We start from the raw sequence: 13552 nt of genomic DNA, 5'->3' as shown, positions 1-13552 counted from the left end.
TTCTCATGCTTTATTGAACGACGCTTTTCAGTAGCTCTGACCATATAACATCGAATGAGAAAATGTTAGTAAATAATTAACTGTAAAGGGTGTGGAAGGAAGCGGTCGTCGCCTGATTTAAGTTATTTGAATTTGCCAGAAGGGACTGAGAAAAATCTCAGGAAGCCGGTTCCTAGGCGGAGATTGGAACTTGAAATACCAGGTACGGTGATATTAGTGTATCTTAGGAAAGAAAGTTCGGGTTCGTATATCACAGGACAGGAACCGATGGCAGGCCGTTATGAAGATTATAATGAAGGCATGAAATTTACATCGCAATGCAATGGATTTCGTTGGTTCCTGTTGTGTACACTAGAGGTAGATGCCTCCATGGATGTGCTACACTTTGTTAAAATATATTGTGTAAGTACTTCCATCTATACAGAAATGAGCTGAACTAGTTCACGTACATAACATGCGGATTTCATTACGCGCCACTTTCGATTGTAAGAATATTGTGAAAGTAAGCAGCGCACAACCGCGTTCGGCAGGACTAGTTGATTGACATTCATATTCTTCATATTACTTTAAGAGAAAATACAGGTCATGAGAGAAAGTAAGTAAAAACATTAATTTATGCAACTTTTTATTTTTTTATTGAGACAAATTCTAAGAAGTATTTATGCTTTTATGTAAAGTGATGGTTAGAACTGTACTGTCTAGATGAAAACTGAATTGGCTGGACAAGTTTTTATATACCTCTCATTTGTCAAATCTAATCAAGTCAGTTTATCAATTTTGGAATTGTTCCATTCTTATTAATGACCAAATTAGTAAAGTGATCTTAATGCTTAGTGTTGGAAATACACCTAAAATTTTTAAACAGTTTTTCGACACAGCCAGCAGGATGCACAAGGAAACACAATGCTGAATCAAGATACTATTGTTACATTTCACAAAATGCAGATAGAAATTATAATACAATACTTACAATAACAAAGAAAGAAAAACAAAGTATTACAGCTACTGGAAGTAAAATAACATAAAATATGAAAATCAAATATACTTTTAAGATGGCTGATTTCTGGGTTGTTGCACCATGTAGTCTGGAAGAAGTTTACTGACGTTTCAGAGGTCCTTGTTGCCTCCACCATCGGGGCGATGAGTGATGATGGAGGCAGCAAGGACCTCTGAAATGCTGGTAAACTTCAACCAGACTAGAAGGCATAAGAACCCAGAAGACAGCCATCTTTAGACTTACTGTCATGAAAACCTCAAATCCAAATATACTTTGTGTAATTCTAATACCATAAAAGCAAAGACTGAAGATCAACCTGTTTTACAGTTTTATTTTTTGTGTTCATATACAAAACTCAGTGCTCAAATGTTATTCTTTGTATAGGAAATGAAGCAAAATAGGTACACAGTTATGTAAGATTTGTGGTACAGTACAATAAAATATATATGCAGTTCTGGTTTGTACATAATAGTTACATTCCTGGAGAGAGTTTGTGAAGTGAGTACTTATTTCCCATAAATGCAATGTTATAACTGGGGTTACATTCCCAAATGACTAAACAAATTAAAAGTAAACAATTTTATTACCCAATATAATATCTATAATAATTCTAATGTTAGAAACATATGCTATGACAGAACTGCAGAATATTTCACAAGATGCACACCAAAGTAGATCATAAAGCAAACTGACTCATGTACTTCCAGCAGTTTCATTAAATGACAGGGTGACATTATAACCTTTGTTTGCATTTCATTTAGCACATGTTTGATTTTGTTTGGAATATTTTAGATGAGCAAGTTTGTGTTCAGATTATAAGCCAAGTGGAAGGTATGCACTTCATTATAAAACTTTGTGTAAGAAAAATGTCATAATGTGAATTTTCATAAAGTGAGGAATGACTATATCTCACTTATATTGTCAAACTAGTACAGAATGATTGTTTCATTGGTTAATATGTTAACAAAATCTGCGCCTACAACAGTCATTAGCCCAAATTGTGTTAAATGCCAGGTAGCCTTCTTACCTTCTGGCTACACAGTGAGTTAATGCAGACAAGTGAAGGAAGGGGGAAGCTCCTGAAAAGGTTTTGTATTAATTTGCAGGGGAATATTTTCCAAATCAGTCTATTCTGAAGACAAACTAGAACATCTCTTTTGTAACTTACTGGCTTTATTATTCAAAGGGAAAGGAAGAACTGAAATGGCCAACCACACATTTATTTGCAACTTTTAAACCCCATTAATACTCCAATAAATCATTAACTACGACAGTGCAGCACACTGGTCCATGATTCAAGTACTTTAATGGCAATTCAATATTTATAAAGCTAGATAATGTTACATACTTTGAACAAATTACATTTCTGATATTGGATAAAGGTTGATATGAGACTATTACTTATGCAAAAATAAAATAGAAATAAATATTATTTTAACATAAATGTTAACAATGTAAACATACTCTGCCACAGTAAAAAACATGATAAAAATTTCAATAGAAATAAATATTACTTTAACATAAATTTGAACAATATATACATATTCTGCCACAAAAAACATACTAAAAATTTCAATACAAAAAAAGGGCTTTGTTTGTATATTATTTCACACATCCATTCTATTTTGTGTCTGCAGTCCTTTTTAAATTATAAACTCCACATGGTCCTCTTCAGCAAAGAGCCTAACTATTAAGGGAATGTGATTACAAAGCTTAATAATAGTAAAGTTAGAATGTTTGTCTAATACTTTCAAAAATGAATAATATAATTGTTATTGGTACACTCAAGAGATTCTGCTTTATTGCATTTATTTTATGAAAAGATACTACTATCAGACAATATCTTATTCTACTAAGCAAGTCGAGTACTGTACTGAAAATAGCCATTCAATAACTAACTTGTAGCTGTGAGATAAAATTGCATCAGCAAAACACTTGTCAATGTGATTACTTCAACTGATTTACACAGGATCAATATTTTCTAACACAGCACAGCACAGCACTTATGTTGCTATGGATAATGGATTATATATCAGTACCATCCACAGCACTTTCTTAAAATATAAAATCAGAGATCAGCAAAAATTCAAATCTACAAGATCAGAAACACATATTTGTGTGCAGATTGAAGATCTAATTTAATTTCTCAACCAGAAGCTATCCATTTTATTTACGTCACAACACTGGCTCCATTCTTGATTTTCATCTAATGCCAAAATAGCCCAGTATTTGAACCTTAAAGAAAAGAAGAGAGTATAAAGCAATGCTCTAGAAAACCCACTTGGTATATCCATTTGTAGGTTACCTTTATTTTCACTATTCAACCACAGAGGTTATGTAGTGTGGGATTCAATTACAGGATGATAATATACACTGACTAGAAAAGATATGGGAGCAAGCAGTCATGGTCTATTTTAAGATAATATTCTAGAAGTTTTCTGCATTGTCTTGGGGAAAAGCTTACAACTAGCAAGTGCTCTGGATAAAATCTGAACTTCATACAAGTTGGGGATATTACTGCTGAGTCAACTTGACCAGTAATAATCACTTAAACTGCACAGGTTAATATGACAGGGCGACACTTTCAAATGTGTAGGTCTCAAAGAGTTAGTAAGACCAGTATGGATTGAAATACTTTGGAGTAAATCTTTACAGGCAAAATAAATACTGCATAAGAATAATGATAGGTTTGAAGCTGCTAGATGTTATCAGAAATTACATACTTCTGACAGGCATCACCAATTCTGTATAATACCACAATTCATAATTTTATTCTTGAGTTATATTCTGACATTATCTGGGAAATTCTCATTATTTTTACATACAGAAGAAATGGCACAAAACAGTGCCTTAAAACACATTATATATAAGGTCAACTTTTTATGTTTGCCAGCTGTTCATTTCAAATATCATATTGGATTTTACATAATGCAGACTCAAACTTACAGTCAGCAAGCTGCTGAACAGTCATAAGTGAGAATACCTCAAAGTCAAATTGAATCAGCACTTAGAACTTGTTACTTTACCAGGGCTGATCATAAAGTTCTGGGATTTCATTTTATTGTATCTCAATAACACACTATAAGGACAATAAGAGATAGTTGTTGACAGTAACTTCTGATTTCATCTCAGCTGGGGGGAAGTCACAGCTGTGTCTCAGTTTCTTTAAGAAAAAACTTTTGTTGTAAACAGAATGAAATTTCCACTAATTTTCCTTCATTTACACAGACTTTGACTCTTTATCAGACCACTCAAACTGTCTATGTTACATCCTTAAATAAAGGTTGCTTAACACCTCTAGAACAAGGACAGGGGTAACATTTAATGAATTACATCATGCACAATCAGCAGACAGAAATATGTGAAATAGTAATACTTTCACTTGTACTAAATATAACTTATGCTGTTTATTTTGTGTCATTACACATGGTCTGAAACACATCAGTCAATCACTTAATATTGATGACAAAAAGTCACCCTTTCAGTTGATGCAGTGGTATTCAACCTTTTTTGTTTGTGTACCCCCCAGATATAATTTCTCTTCAACTTTGTACCCCCAAAGTTGTTGGTGTATATTCAAGTTATACATAGTATATAATCTACATCTAAAATAAATTAAATTACTGATTATTCAGTGTTTATCATAAAATAATACATATTTTTTTAAATTTCACGTACTCCCTAAGATGTCTTCGCGTACCCCAGGTTGAATACCACTGAGTTCATGTGTTTCTAATCACTTAGGTATCTGTAATCCGATCTGTGTTTAAACTGTATTGAAAGAAATCACTAAAATTTAATTAAGTACACTGTGATTGATTGTATGTGGCAAAAAGTCAAAGTTCATGCAACCCTGAACTGAATAACTTTCTGTAACAAATAGCATGTACAGATAGCAGTGCTGATTACAACAAAAGAAGGCACATGCTTGTAACATACATAAACATAATTAAGCTCAACTCAAGCTGAGGTACAATACATGAAAGACCATCTAGAAAAGTAGGATATAATGCACTTTTTTTTTCAGAATTTTAAAATGTTGGTGATTGTGAAATAATGACTTTTAGTTTTCATATATCTGCACACATAGTCACAATTTTCCAAGTTAAGTTCACATAAGTTGGCACCACAAAGAAAAATGTTCACTGATACAGTGAAGGATGTTAATGGAAGGAAAAGAGTACGTGAACTGACGAACAGACAGTAGTTCGAATCAAGAATTCAAATCTGGTAAAGTGCAAACATAAGATACTAAGCTCTAATAACAAGACTGCTTCATCATTTCCTGAAACAGAATATCTGTGTTATACGAGGTGCGATCGGAAAGTTTTCAGACTGTGTCAATAGAGGGCGGACCGGATGTAGTACGAGCTTCTGCCGCTAGGGGGTGCGGCCTACATTCATAGTGAATCAGTGTGCCAGCCGGCATCATCGAATTAGCATTTGTTTCTTAGTTACGGGCGTTTTGGTAGTGCATTACACCGACCCTCCTGCGATTTTGGAATGGCGTGTGCATCAAATTTTGCCAAAGACTCACCAAAACGGCTACGGAAACCTATGAAATGCTAAAGCAAGCATTTGGGGAGTCCGCAATGGGTCGTGCACAAACTTTTGTGTGGCATTCACGTTTTAAAAATGGCCGAACCTCTGTCGATGATGACGAGCGTTCTGGACGACCATCTTCAAGCACAACGCCCGAAAATGTTACAAAGATTCGGCAGGCCATTCACGAAGATCGACGTCGTACCATCAACGACTTGTGCGACATTGTTGGGATAGGCTATGGGACCTGTCAGCTGATTCTAAAGGAAGAACTCCACATGCGACGCATCGCAGCCAAGTTTGTGCCAAGGCTCCTGTCTGAGGACCAGAAGCAGAATTGACTTCTCGTTTGTCAGGAGCTCAAAGATCTTGCCGGATAGCCGGATTTAGCTCCGTGTGACTTCTTCCTCTTCCCAAAGATGAAAATTCAGCTAAAGGGAAGGAGATTTGAGACGATAGAAGAGATTCAGGCAGAATCGCAGATGGTGCTTGACAGGCTGACAAAGAAAGATTTCCAGGCATGCTTCCAGGCTTGGCAGCGGCGCTGGGATCGTTGTGTTCACTCCCAGGGGAACTACTTCAAGGGTGATGGATGAATTTAATACCCGAGATAAGTGTACAGGTTTTTATAGGCGTAGTCTGGAAACTTTCCGATCGCACCTCATAACATCTTTGTATTTGGCTGAGAGTACCATCAGTAACACAGTGTACTTTTCTTGTAATTGTCCATAATGATGAAAGGATTAAGTTAGATCTAGACTTTAATGTTCTTCTACAAACAATGTCACAGGCATTTCATTGGTGGCACAATAATATCATTTTTTTAAAATGATATATAACCTTTGTTGTTAATGGCCTAGACATTTTGAGTATTATGATTCAACAAAGAAATGCAGATAGGTTTATTGTTAGTAAAATATATTTTCACTTTTTGTGAAATGTAATCACAAAATATGATAGGCTGACATGCAGTTAAGAAAAGCACATTACAACATTTTCAGATAACCTTTCATATGTGTTTCTGTAAATACAAATGTTATACTTATAAAAATACTGTTAATATGCATGCCATGACGATTTAAACATAAGCCGTTATATCACAGATTTCTGCTGATTCAAATTCAGACTTACTACAATTAAAATATTGATGCTTCTCAGTGTCATATGTCCCCCCATACCCTATGTCTAAACTTCTAAAAGCCAAAAAGATTTTTATGTTGGAAAACTGACTTAATGGAAATACTACGTACAAAAGCACACTTAAATTCACTCCATATCCAGTTCACAATGGAGAGTTCTGAATGTATCTTCTATAAATTCTGTGAGGCATCGAATGGCTTGGAAGAAAGCTGCTACCAGCAGCGACAAAGAAAGTGACAAGAGTTTACTAGGAACTACTTCACTGTTCTGTTGACTAACGGAAGCATGAGGTGATGTAGTACTGTGCAAGTCACTTCTTACACTGGTTGGAGATGACGATGATGATGCAATTATCACATATGAACGAGACAACTCCTCACTGCCTCTGTTCACATCATCTTGATGACTGACACCAGTCTGAGATTCACCCTCAGATCTCAATAATATGTCTTGTTCGCTTATAGATATTTCCGAAAGAGAACCACGGCCACGGCGTGTCTGCCTTGAAGCAATAATTACAACAGAATGGTTTGCTGAATCCTCACTCCAGTGGCTGCTGTGTGAATTTACTGTACTGCGATTGGTTCTGATCTTCAATCAGGTAATAATACTATCCCCCTCTTGTCTAACAATAACATTAACTTCATCTGCGGCAGAAGAAAGGGTTGTAATGGGAGAGGTTTCACTGTTGTCATTGACACTTCTTTCAATAGTTAAAAATATCTGAAAAAATACATACAGGATTATAAAATAAATGAGTATGATGTAGTTCAACATTTGATAGGTAAATTGCTTTTGTGTAGATGGGATATGCCAAAAGGTGCCATGATGTGATGACATACAATGTGATAACATAGACTCACAGAAAACTATTTAACCAATAGGTTTACATAATAACATTTACAATGTACAAAAGATTATATCAATGAACATTTGAGTCATGAAAATGAACACAAAGTAGGAAAGCAGGTAGGTAGAACTATTGTGCCTGCTACTAAAATATATTGGATTTCTATTTCTGGTATTCTTGTTACATATATTAACTGATGCTGTAATCATACTTCAATTTACAATGTTCCAGTATTCCAGGGTTAAGGCAAAACGATTTTTTTTAAATTTTCTGCAATTACACTTTCCCACAATTTACACCATTTTTCAATCTCCAGAACAGTATAAATAAGTAGTAGCAGTGTATTAGTAGACAAGTGGCATCAGAAATGGAACTTTTAAGAAGTATGAAGACAAACACCAGAAGACAGAGAATAAAGAATGAAACAAGCTAGTAAGATTTTCTTTTAGAACATAAATTAATAAATACCAGAAAAAGATGATATGGACATATTTTAAGAATGAGTAAAGATACAAGATAAAAGATGTGGAACATAAAATGTTCAGGAAAGTACCCACAAAGACTGAGATTAAGATGGGTACAGCAAGTTAGGAGACAGAGTGAAGAGGAGCTATGAAAAGACAGAGAGGGTTGGACAGGCCTAGTTGCTAGACAACCCATATACGTGAAATGTCTAATGAAGAACAATTGAAGAAGATATAAGATTTGAAGTTCTCATGGCAGTGAGTACAAAGAAGGCTGTCTTCTGGGTGGTAGCATCATAGTCACCTATTGCCTAAAGAATATGTGACTAATTAATTATCATTAAATAGTATATCAGTCATCATACAGAAAATTCTGCATTACAATGTCATATTATGGATAAATAATGAATTACTAAAGCTGGATATTTAGCAAGCACTGTGCCAATTATAAAAGTCTTCTAAACTAAGTATAACAGAAAATAATTTAAATATGTGCAACTGTTAATTTGGACTACGCAACATCATTATGATGATACAAACCTCAGGCTCTTCAATGTTAATTATCTGAAACTCTCGAACAAACGACAAAATGTATATACAGAATGATGTGGCAACAATCCATTCTGAAACAGTACTAGCTACATGCATTTCCCATCCACCATCCTCTGGATACCATTTCCGTGGGTCTTTTCCTGTCAAAGAAAATTATTACATTATTTTTCATGGATGATATATTTAATAAAACAATGACATGATGCACATACTAATAAACATACAGTGTGGAAATAAGCCTGATTCAGTGCCTGATTTGGAAGGGTAAATCTGAGGGGCCTTCAAATGAATGCACAATTAACAAGTTAACAGTATTTTTTAGTTGGACTTGTAAAAACTTTTGAATTCCACAGTAGTGTCTTCCTTGAACAGCTGACAGTTGCTCATCTGATCAAAGGATTCCTGAAACACCTTGAAGGTTCATTATTACAGGGTTGCTGAAGATACAATGCTGCTGTCCAGCACAGACCTTTTAAAATGTGGACTTTCTGGTTACTCTGTTATCAGTGACTCACATGTCTAAGCTGAATGCAGGTTAGTGCTCAAGATGGTTTGTAAATATATGGTAAAACAATGCATTCTCATCTACAACAGGTACGTAAAAAAGCAATTCAACTCGTGTGTCACAGACAATATCAACAAAAATCCACTGATGTTGATATCCCTACAAGGTTTTTCATCCATTATTTGTTTAATAAATTCAAAACTATGGTGTCAGTATCTGACAGTAAATAAAAAGATGCCACACATTGACTGAAGGAAAGCCTGAGGATACTGGTGCAAGACTGAAACATTTGCCAAGAAAATCACTGACAAAACAAGCACCGAAAGCTGACATTTCAGTTTCCAATAAATCCAGCTGAAAACAGATAAGTTTTCATTGATATTAGATCATGCATCCATTACAAAGAATCCTTCAACAACTATTCTATTACATACCATGGAACTGAAGGTGTGAAATAACGCCTGTTATGCTGAGAAGAATGAAGAAAATAGTGCAAACCATTGCCAGTACAACTCGTGCATGAGCCATAGCTATGCTATTTGCTAATGGATGTAAGTAATATGAACATACTGCCTAAAAAAGAGAAGTACCCATGAGAAACACATGAAGATGTAAAGGCATACTAATAATATATAAGGCTACTGCCAAGACAGTTTTATATATATTTTTATATATATATAATTGTGCTGCCTATAAACATTACCATCATTTATGGCCTCAAACAGATAAGGTATCAAACTGAATAATCAAAAATCAGTCAGAAATGTGGTTGTAAACAGTATACTACTTATTTAACCTAAAATCAATTGCAGAGAAAAGTTGAGTCACAGTGGAATCATGTGAACATGTTTGTGAAATTTATCTACAACAGTAAGTGTTTAAAAACACAAATGTTGCCATTTCATGATGTACCTACAATATTAAATAATACCTAAATTTGTCTTAATTATCTGTACATAAGAATTACTTGTGGACTTTATCTTTTATTGCATATTAACCAAGTTTTGATTAAAGCTGTAGTAAAATTAAGTGGTATGGATCATAATGGTATATTCTTATTATTCCATAAAGTTCTCAAAGAAAGTAAACAGAATTAGTAATTTTTAAGATATTTAGTTTAATAACTTTTATTTGAAATGGTTTAGGCGCTGCACAAAAAACTAGTATATGACATTAAATGTGAGCTGGGATAGTTCAGTCAGTATAGTATATGGTTATGGGTTGGGTTACTGGAATTTGATTTCTGACAGGAACCCAGAGTCATAAATTATTTTTCTCTCTATTTTGTTAAACATTCACCATATTAAAAAATGTTTTAAGCAAAATCTGTAGACCTCACTGAAAGCTACACTTTGTCTTATACAGATCTTTTGTGCAATGCCCAGTTTCTGAGAAAACTGGTAAAGTTTAAATTAAGCTTTTTGTATTTTTGACTGATACAAAATCAAAATTAAATCTGTCTATAATTTAGTATTTGAAATATGGACAAAGACAGCCTCCTAAACAGTCATGAGTTTTAAGCACCGTACACAAAGAACACAAATAAATACAATGGGCATACTTACTTGGAACCAGATATATACAGTCCCAAGTCCAAAACAAAGAAAGGCACCAGTGAGGTGAACAATAATAACATTTGTTTCTTGGAAGTTTGCAACGAGACTGAGTCCAAAACAGGACAAATATCCAATCCATAATGCAATTTTATTATGTTTAACAACAGCTGATGGCAATGCATAGCTCCTATAATATTCATCTATTTGTCTGTAACGTATGTAGATCACCATGACCACTGAAAAAAAAAACATTCAAAATTCAAACTCAGCCTTAAAAATTAAAAGAAAATGAGAAAATTAATTATATCCAAATAACATAAGAAAATAATATAATTTTTCTTTCTCCTCCTCCGATAGGGACAAGCTTCTAAAACCTGCAAACTGGCTGCATTCCTCATGATAAATTTGAAATAATATGATGAGCAAGTTAAGCATTCATAAATAAGAAACTGCACAGATCTTCATAGGATTGGTACAATAAAATCTAGCTTTCAGATATAAAATTTTTCTAATATAACCAATGTCCTGAAAATCGGTCACCCCTATACTAGGGTAATTTCATTGTAAGGACAGAGAAAGAAATCCTGCTTAATTTTCTTCTTACACTTCTAAAGCACATTACACTGGAAAATATAAACTTTAAATAACAATTTGCTTGAAACATTATACATTTTTACTCTGAGTTTGTCCCAACATTACCATGCATTTAATATGTAATGGACATTCCACAGTAATACAGCATCAGTTTAAATTTCATCAGTGTTAATGCAAGATGGAGGATGAGGTACAAGATGTGGAAGAGAGGAAAAGGAATGAAAGAAACAAAGATGTATAATGGAGAAAATACCAATACAATCATGTTTTCTATTAATCTCCATATACTGGAAGCCAACAATTCAATCAATTACATTTCAGGTACATGGAATTATTAACACTAAGAACTCACATAAGATTGTCCCACCATTCATCAGTTGACCAAAGACACAACTTTCTGGTGAATGAGTGGCTGCATCGCTTATATAAGGAAAATCAGGTTCAACATGACCCAACAATACTGCAGCTATGTATCTGCAAATATAACATTATAAATGTAATTACAAAGTAAATACTTCCAGAAGAAAAGAGTGAACAATTTATAACACCAAGCACAGGTCACAAAAATCAACATATATATAAAAGGAATTTTTCACAGACCTTGCAAATTTTTAACAAATGCCACCAAAGAAGTTATTTAAAAATGTTTTTAATATAACATTTATTACAGAATGAAATGAAAATTAAAATCTTTGTTCCTGACAGGAGGCCTCAAAGAGATCTTTTGACAAGAAAAGTGAACTTATTAAACAGTTTCTATAACTGATACTAGAAAATTTGCATGGTTTCAGCGAGTATGCATTTTATTGATTTAAATCAAGAATTTCTTATGAGTTCAATACATTAATATTTTATGAAATCCTACTTACGTCCCTAAAAATGTGCATGGAAAGATCACAAATATGGCAACAGGCAGTAAATACACTCTTTCATAAACCATGATGTTTTCTGAAAGTACAAGAATGTGTACAATAAAAACAAATACAGTTGCCCTGCAAATTATGTAAACATTAAATGCTGGAAATTTATATAGGCCTAAGTGAGATAAAATCAAAGCTGGACTGAAAGATCATAATATACCCTGCTAGGTCATATTATTGAGGACAGATGTGTTTCAGATGTGAACAAGCTCACTAGTCCAAGTTTTCAAACTGATGTATTAGCTGGAAGAGAGACGTACAGGGAAATGAAAGAATATGTTAAACATTTGCACAGAGTGAACGTCATTGCCTTTTAATTGTTCATGTTACACAGTCCTGCAAAACAACCAATCTATGCAATTACTTGAAAACATTAGTCTTTATTTTGTACTACAGCAGGAGTAGAGTAGAGTAGAGTAGAGTTTATTTACATTCCATAGATACTTCTTAGGACTCAACCAAAGGATGTAGAACATGTCAGCAGGTGTTCCTTTATTTATTTATTTGCTCCTTCAACTTATGCCTTATTCCATACCTTCATTTTTGAACATGACTGTACTCCATTACAATGACTTTACAAAGGCTGTATACAATCACACCAGCAAATGGCTCACAGTTAATCAATGCACAGCATGCATCTCAGCTGCAGTACATGTCCATACCAAGTGCTTTAACCCACTGGAGACAGCATAGGAGGTTGTGTAGGACTGCATAACACACAGGCAAATAGTTTCAATATCTCTAAACTTGATTGGTTACTCAATGGCATTATAACGACAGCTGTAATAAAAGTAACAAGTTACCATCTTTTGAATCAACAGAATTGTTTCCATATTCATGGAGTAACTTACGAACACTGTGATTAATTGAAAAACAAGGTTATGTTGATCAACATTGTACATATATGGTGTTGTACCTCAACAGATTACATCACTTAGCTCAGTTACATATTCTGCCGTTTCTTTCATTTTATTAATGTGAAATGGACACAAAAAAGTTACATATATGACAACTTACATATATTTATAACATCATCCCGGGAACATAATACTGCCTGCTGACAGTTGAAACGCTTTCCATTGGACAGTACTCCGACATTTACCTGTGATCACTTGTCACTGAAAACAGAAAAGCTACCAGAAAACGAACAACACATTGAAGCAAAAGACGAAACATGCCTACTTCCAAATAGCGCAAGTTGATTAGTTTGCTCTTTTGTTGTACCAAGAGTTTTTACCGTGAGGAATTTCGCAAAGTATGTGGAATATGGGTTATACAGGACTTGCACAAACTAAAATTAAATTCTCACTAAATAAGATCATACAGGATAGTTGTGTTGTGAAATGTATCTAATATATTATTATTATCATCACCAATATATACATATAATGTGGAAATGTTCATGTAGCAATGCATATCCTGACAAGGAAAT

At 34.1% G+C, this 13552-nt stretch overlaps 1 protein-coding gene and 1 long non-coding RNA gene across 4 annotated transcripts in view; one reads left to right on the top strand and one right to left on the bottom strand.

Moving 5' to 3' along the window:
• LOC110838274 (uncharacterized) overlaps positions 1-7206 on the top strand; it is a 136898-nt gene extending 129692 nt beyond the window's left edge. Inside the window, exon 2 of the long non-coding RNA XR_015532551.1 lies at positions 7144-7206. This is a non-coding gene — a long non-coding RNA (uncharacterized LOC110838274). The remainder of the gene's footprint in view (positions 1-7143) is intronic.
• Positions 1309-13340, bottom strand: LOC147871201 (DNA damage-regulated autophagy modulator protein 2-like). 3 transcript variants are annotated; one of them, XM_087340311.1, is made up of 7 exons: positions 12924-13340; positions 12070-12148; positions 11553-11674; positions 10616-10842; positions 9485-9623; positions 8534-8685; positions 1309-7402 (listed from the first exon to the last, which is right to left on the bottom strand). In XM_087340311.1, exons 2-7 carry the CDS (start codon positions 12138-12140, stop codon positions 7277-7279), a joined length of 837 nt encoding a protein of 278 aa, XP_087196437.1. In that variant the 5' UTR covers positions 12141-12148; positions 12924-13340; the 3' UTR covers positions 1309-7276. The 3 variants fall into 3 exon arrangements, with proteins under 3 accessions (XP_087196437.1, XP_087196436.1, XP_087196435.1); XM_087340310.1 differs by having other exon boundaries at positions 13138-13340; XM_087340309.1 differs by lacking the exon at positions 12924-13340 and adding an exon at positions 12656-12910.
• Between the last annotated feature and the right edge of the window lie 212 nt (positions 13341-13552).

The sequence above is a fragment of the Zootermopsis nevadensis genome, unplaced genomic scaffold (genome assembly GCF_977971745.1).
Source record: "Zootermopsis nevadensis isolate Lab colony 2312 unplaced genomic scaffold, Znev_1.0 Znev_ptg000061l, whole genome shotgun sequence".
NCBI lineage: Eukaryota > Metazoa > Arthropoda > Insecta > Blattodea > Termopsidae > Zootermopsis > Zootermopsis nevadensis.
Note: the sequence above shows the minus strand (reverse complement) of the source record. Positions and strands in the feature narration are given on the sequence as shown.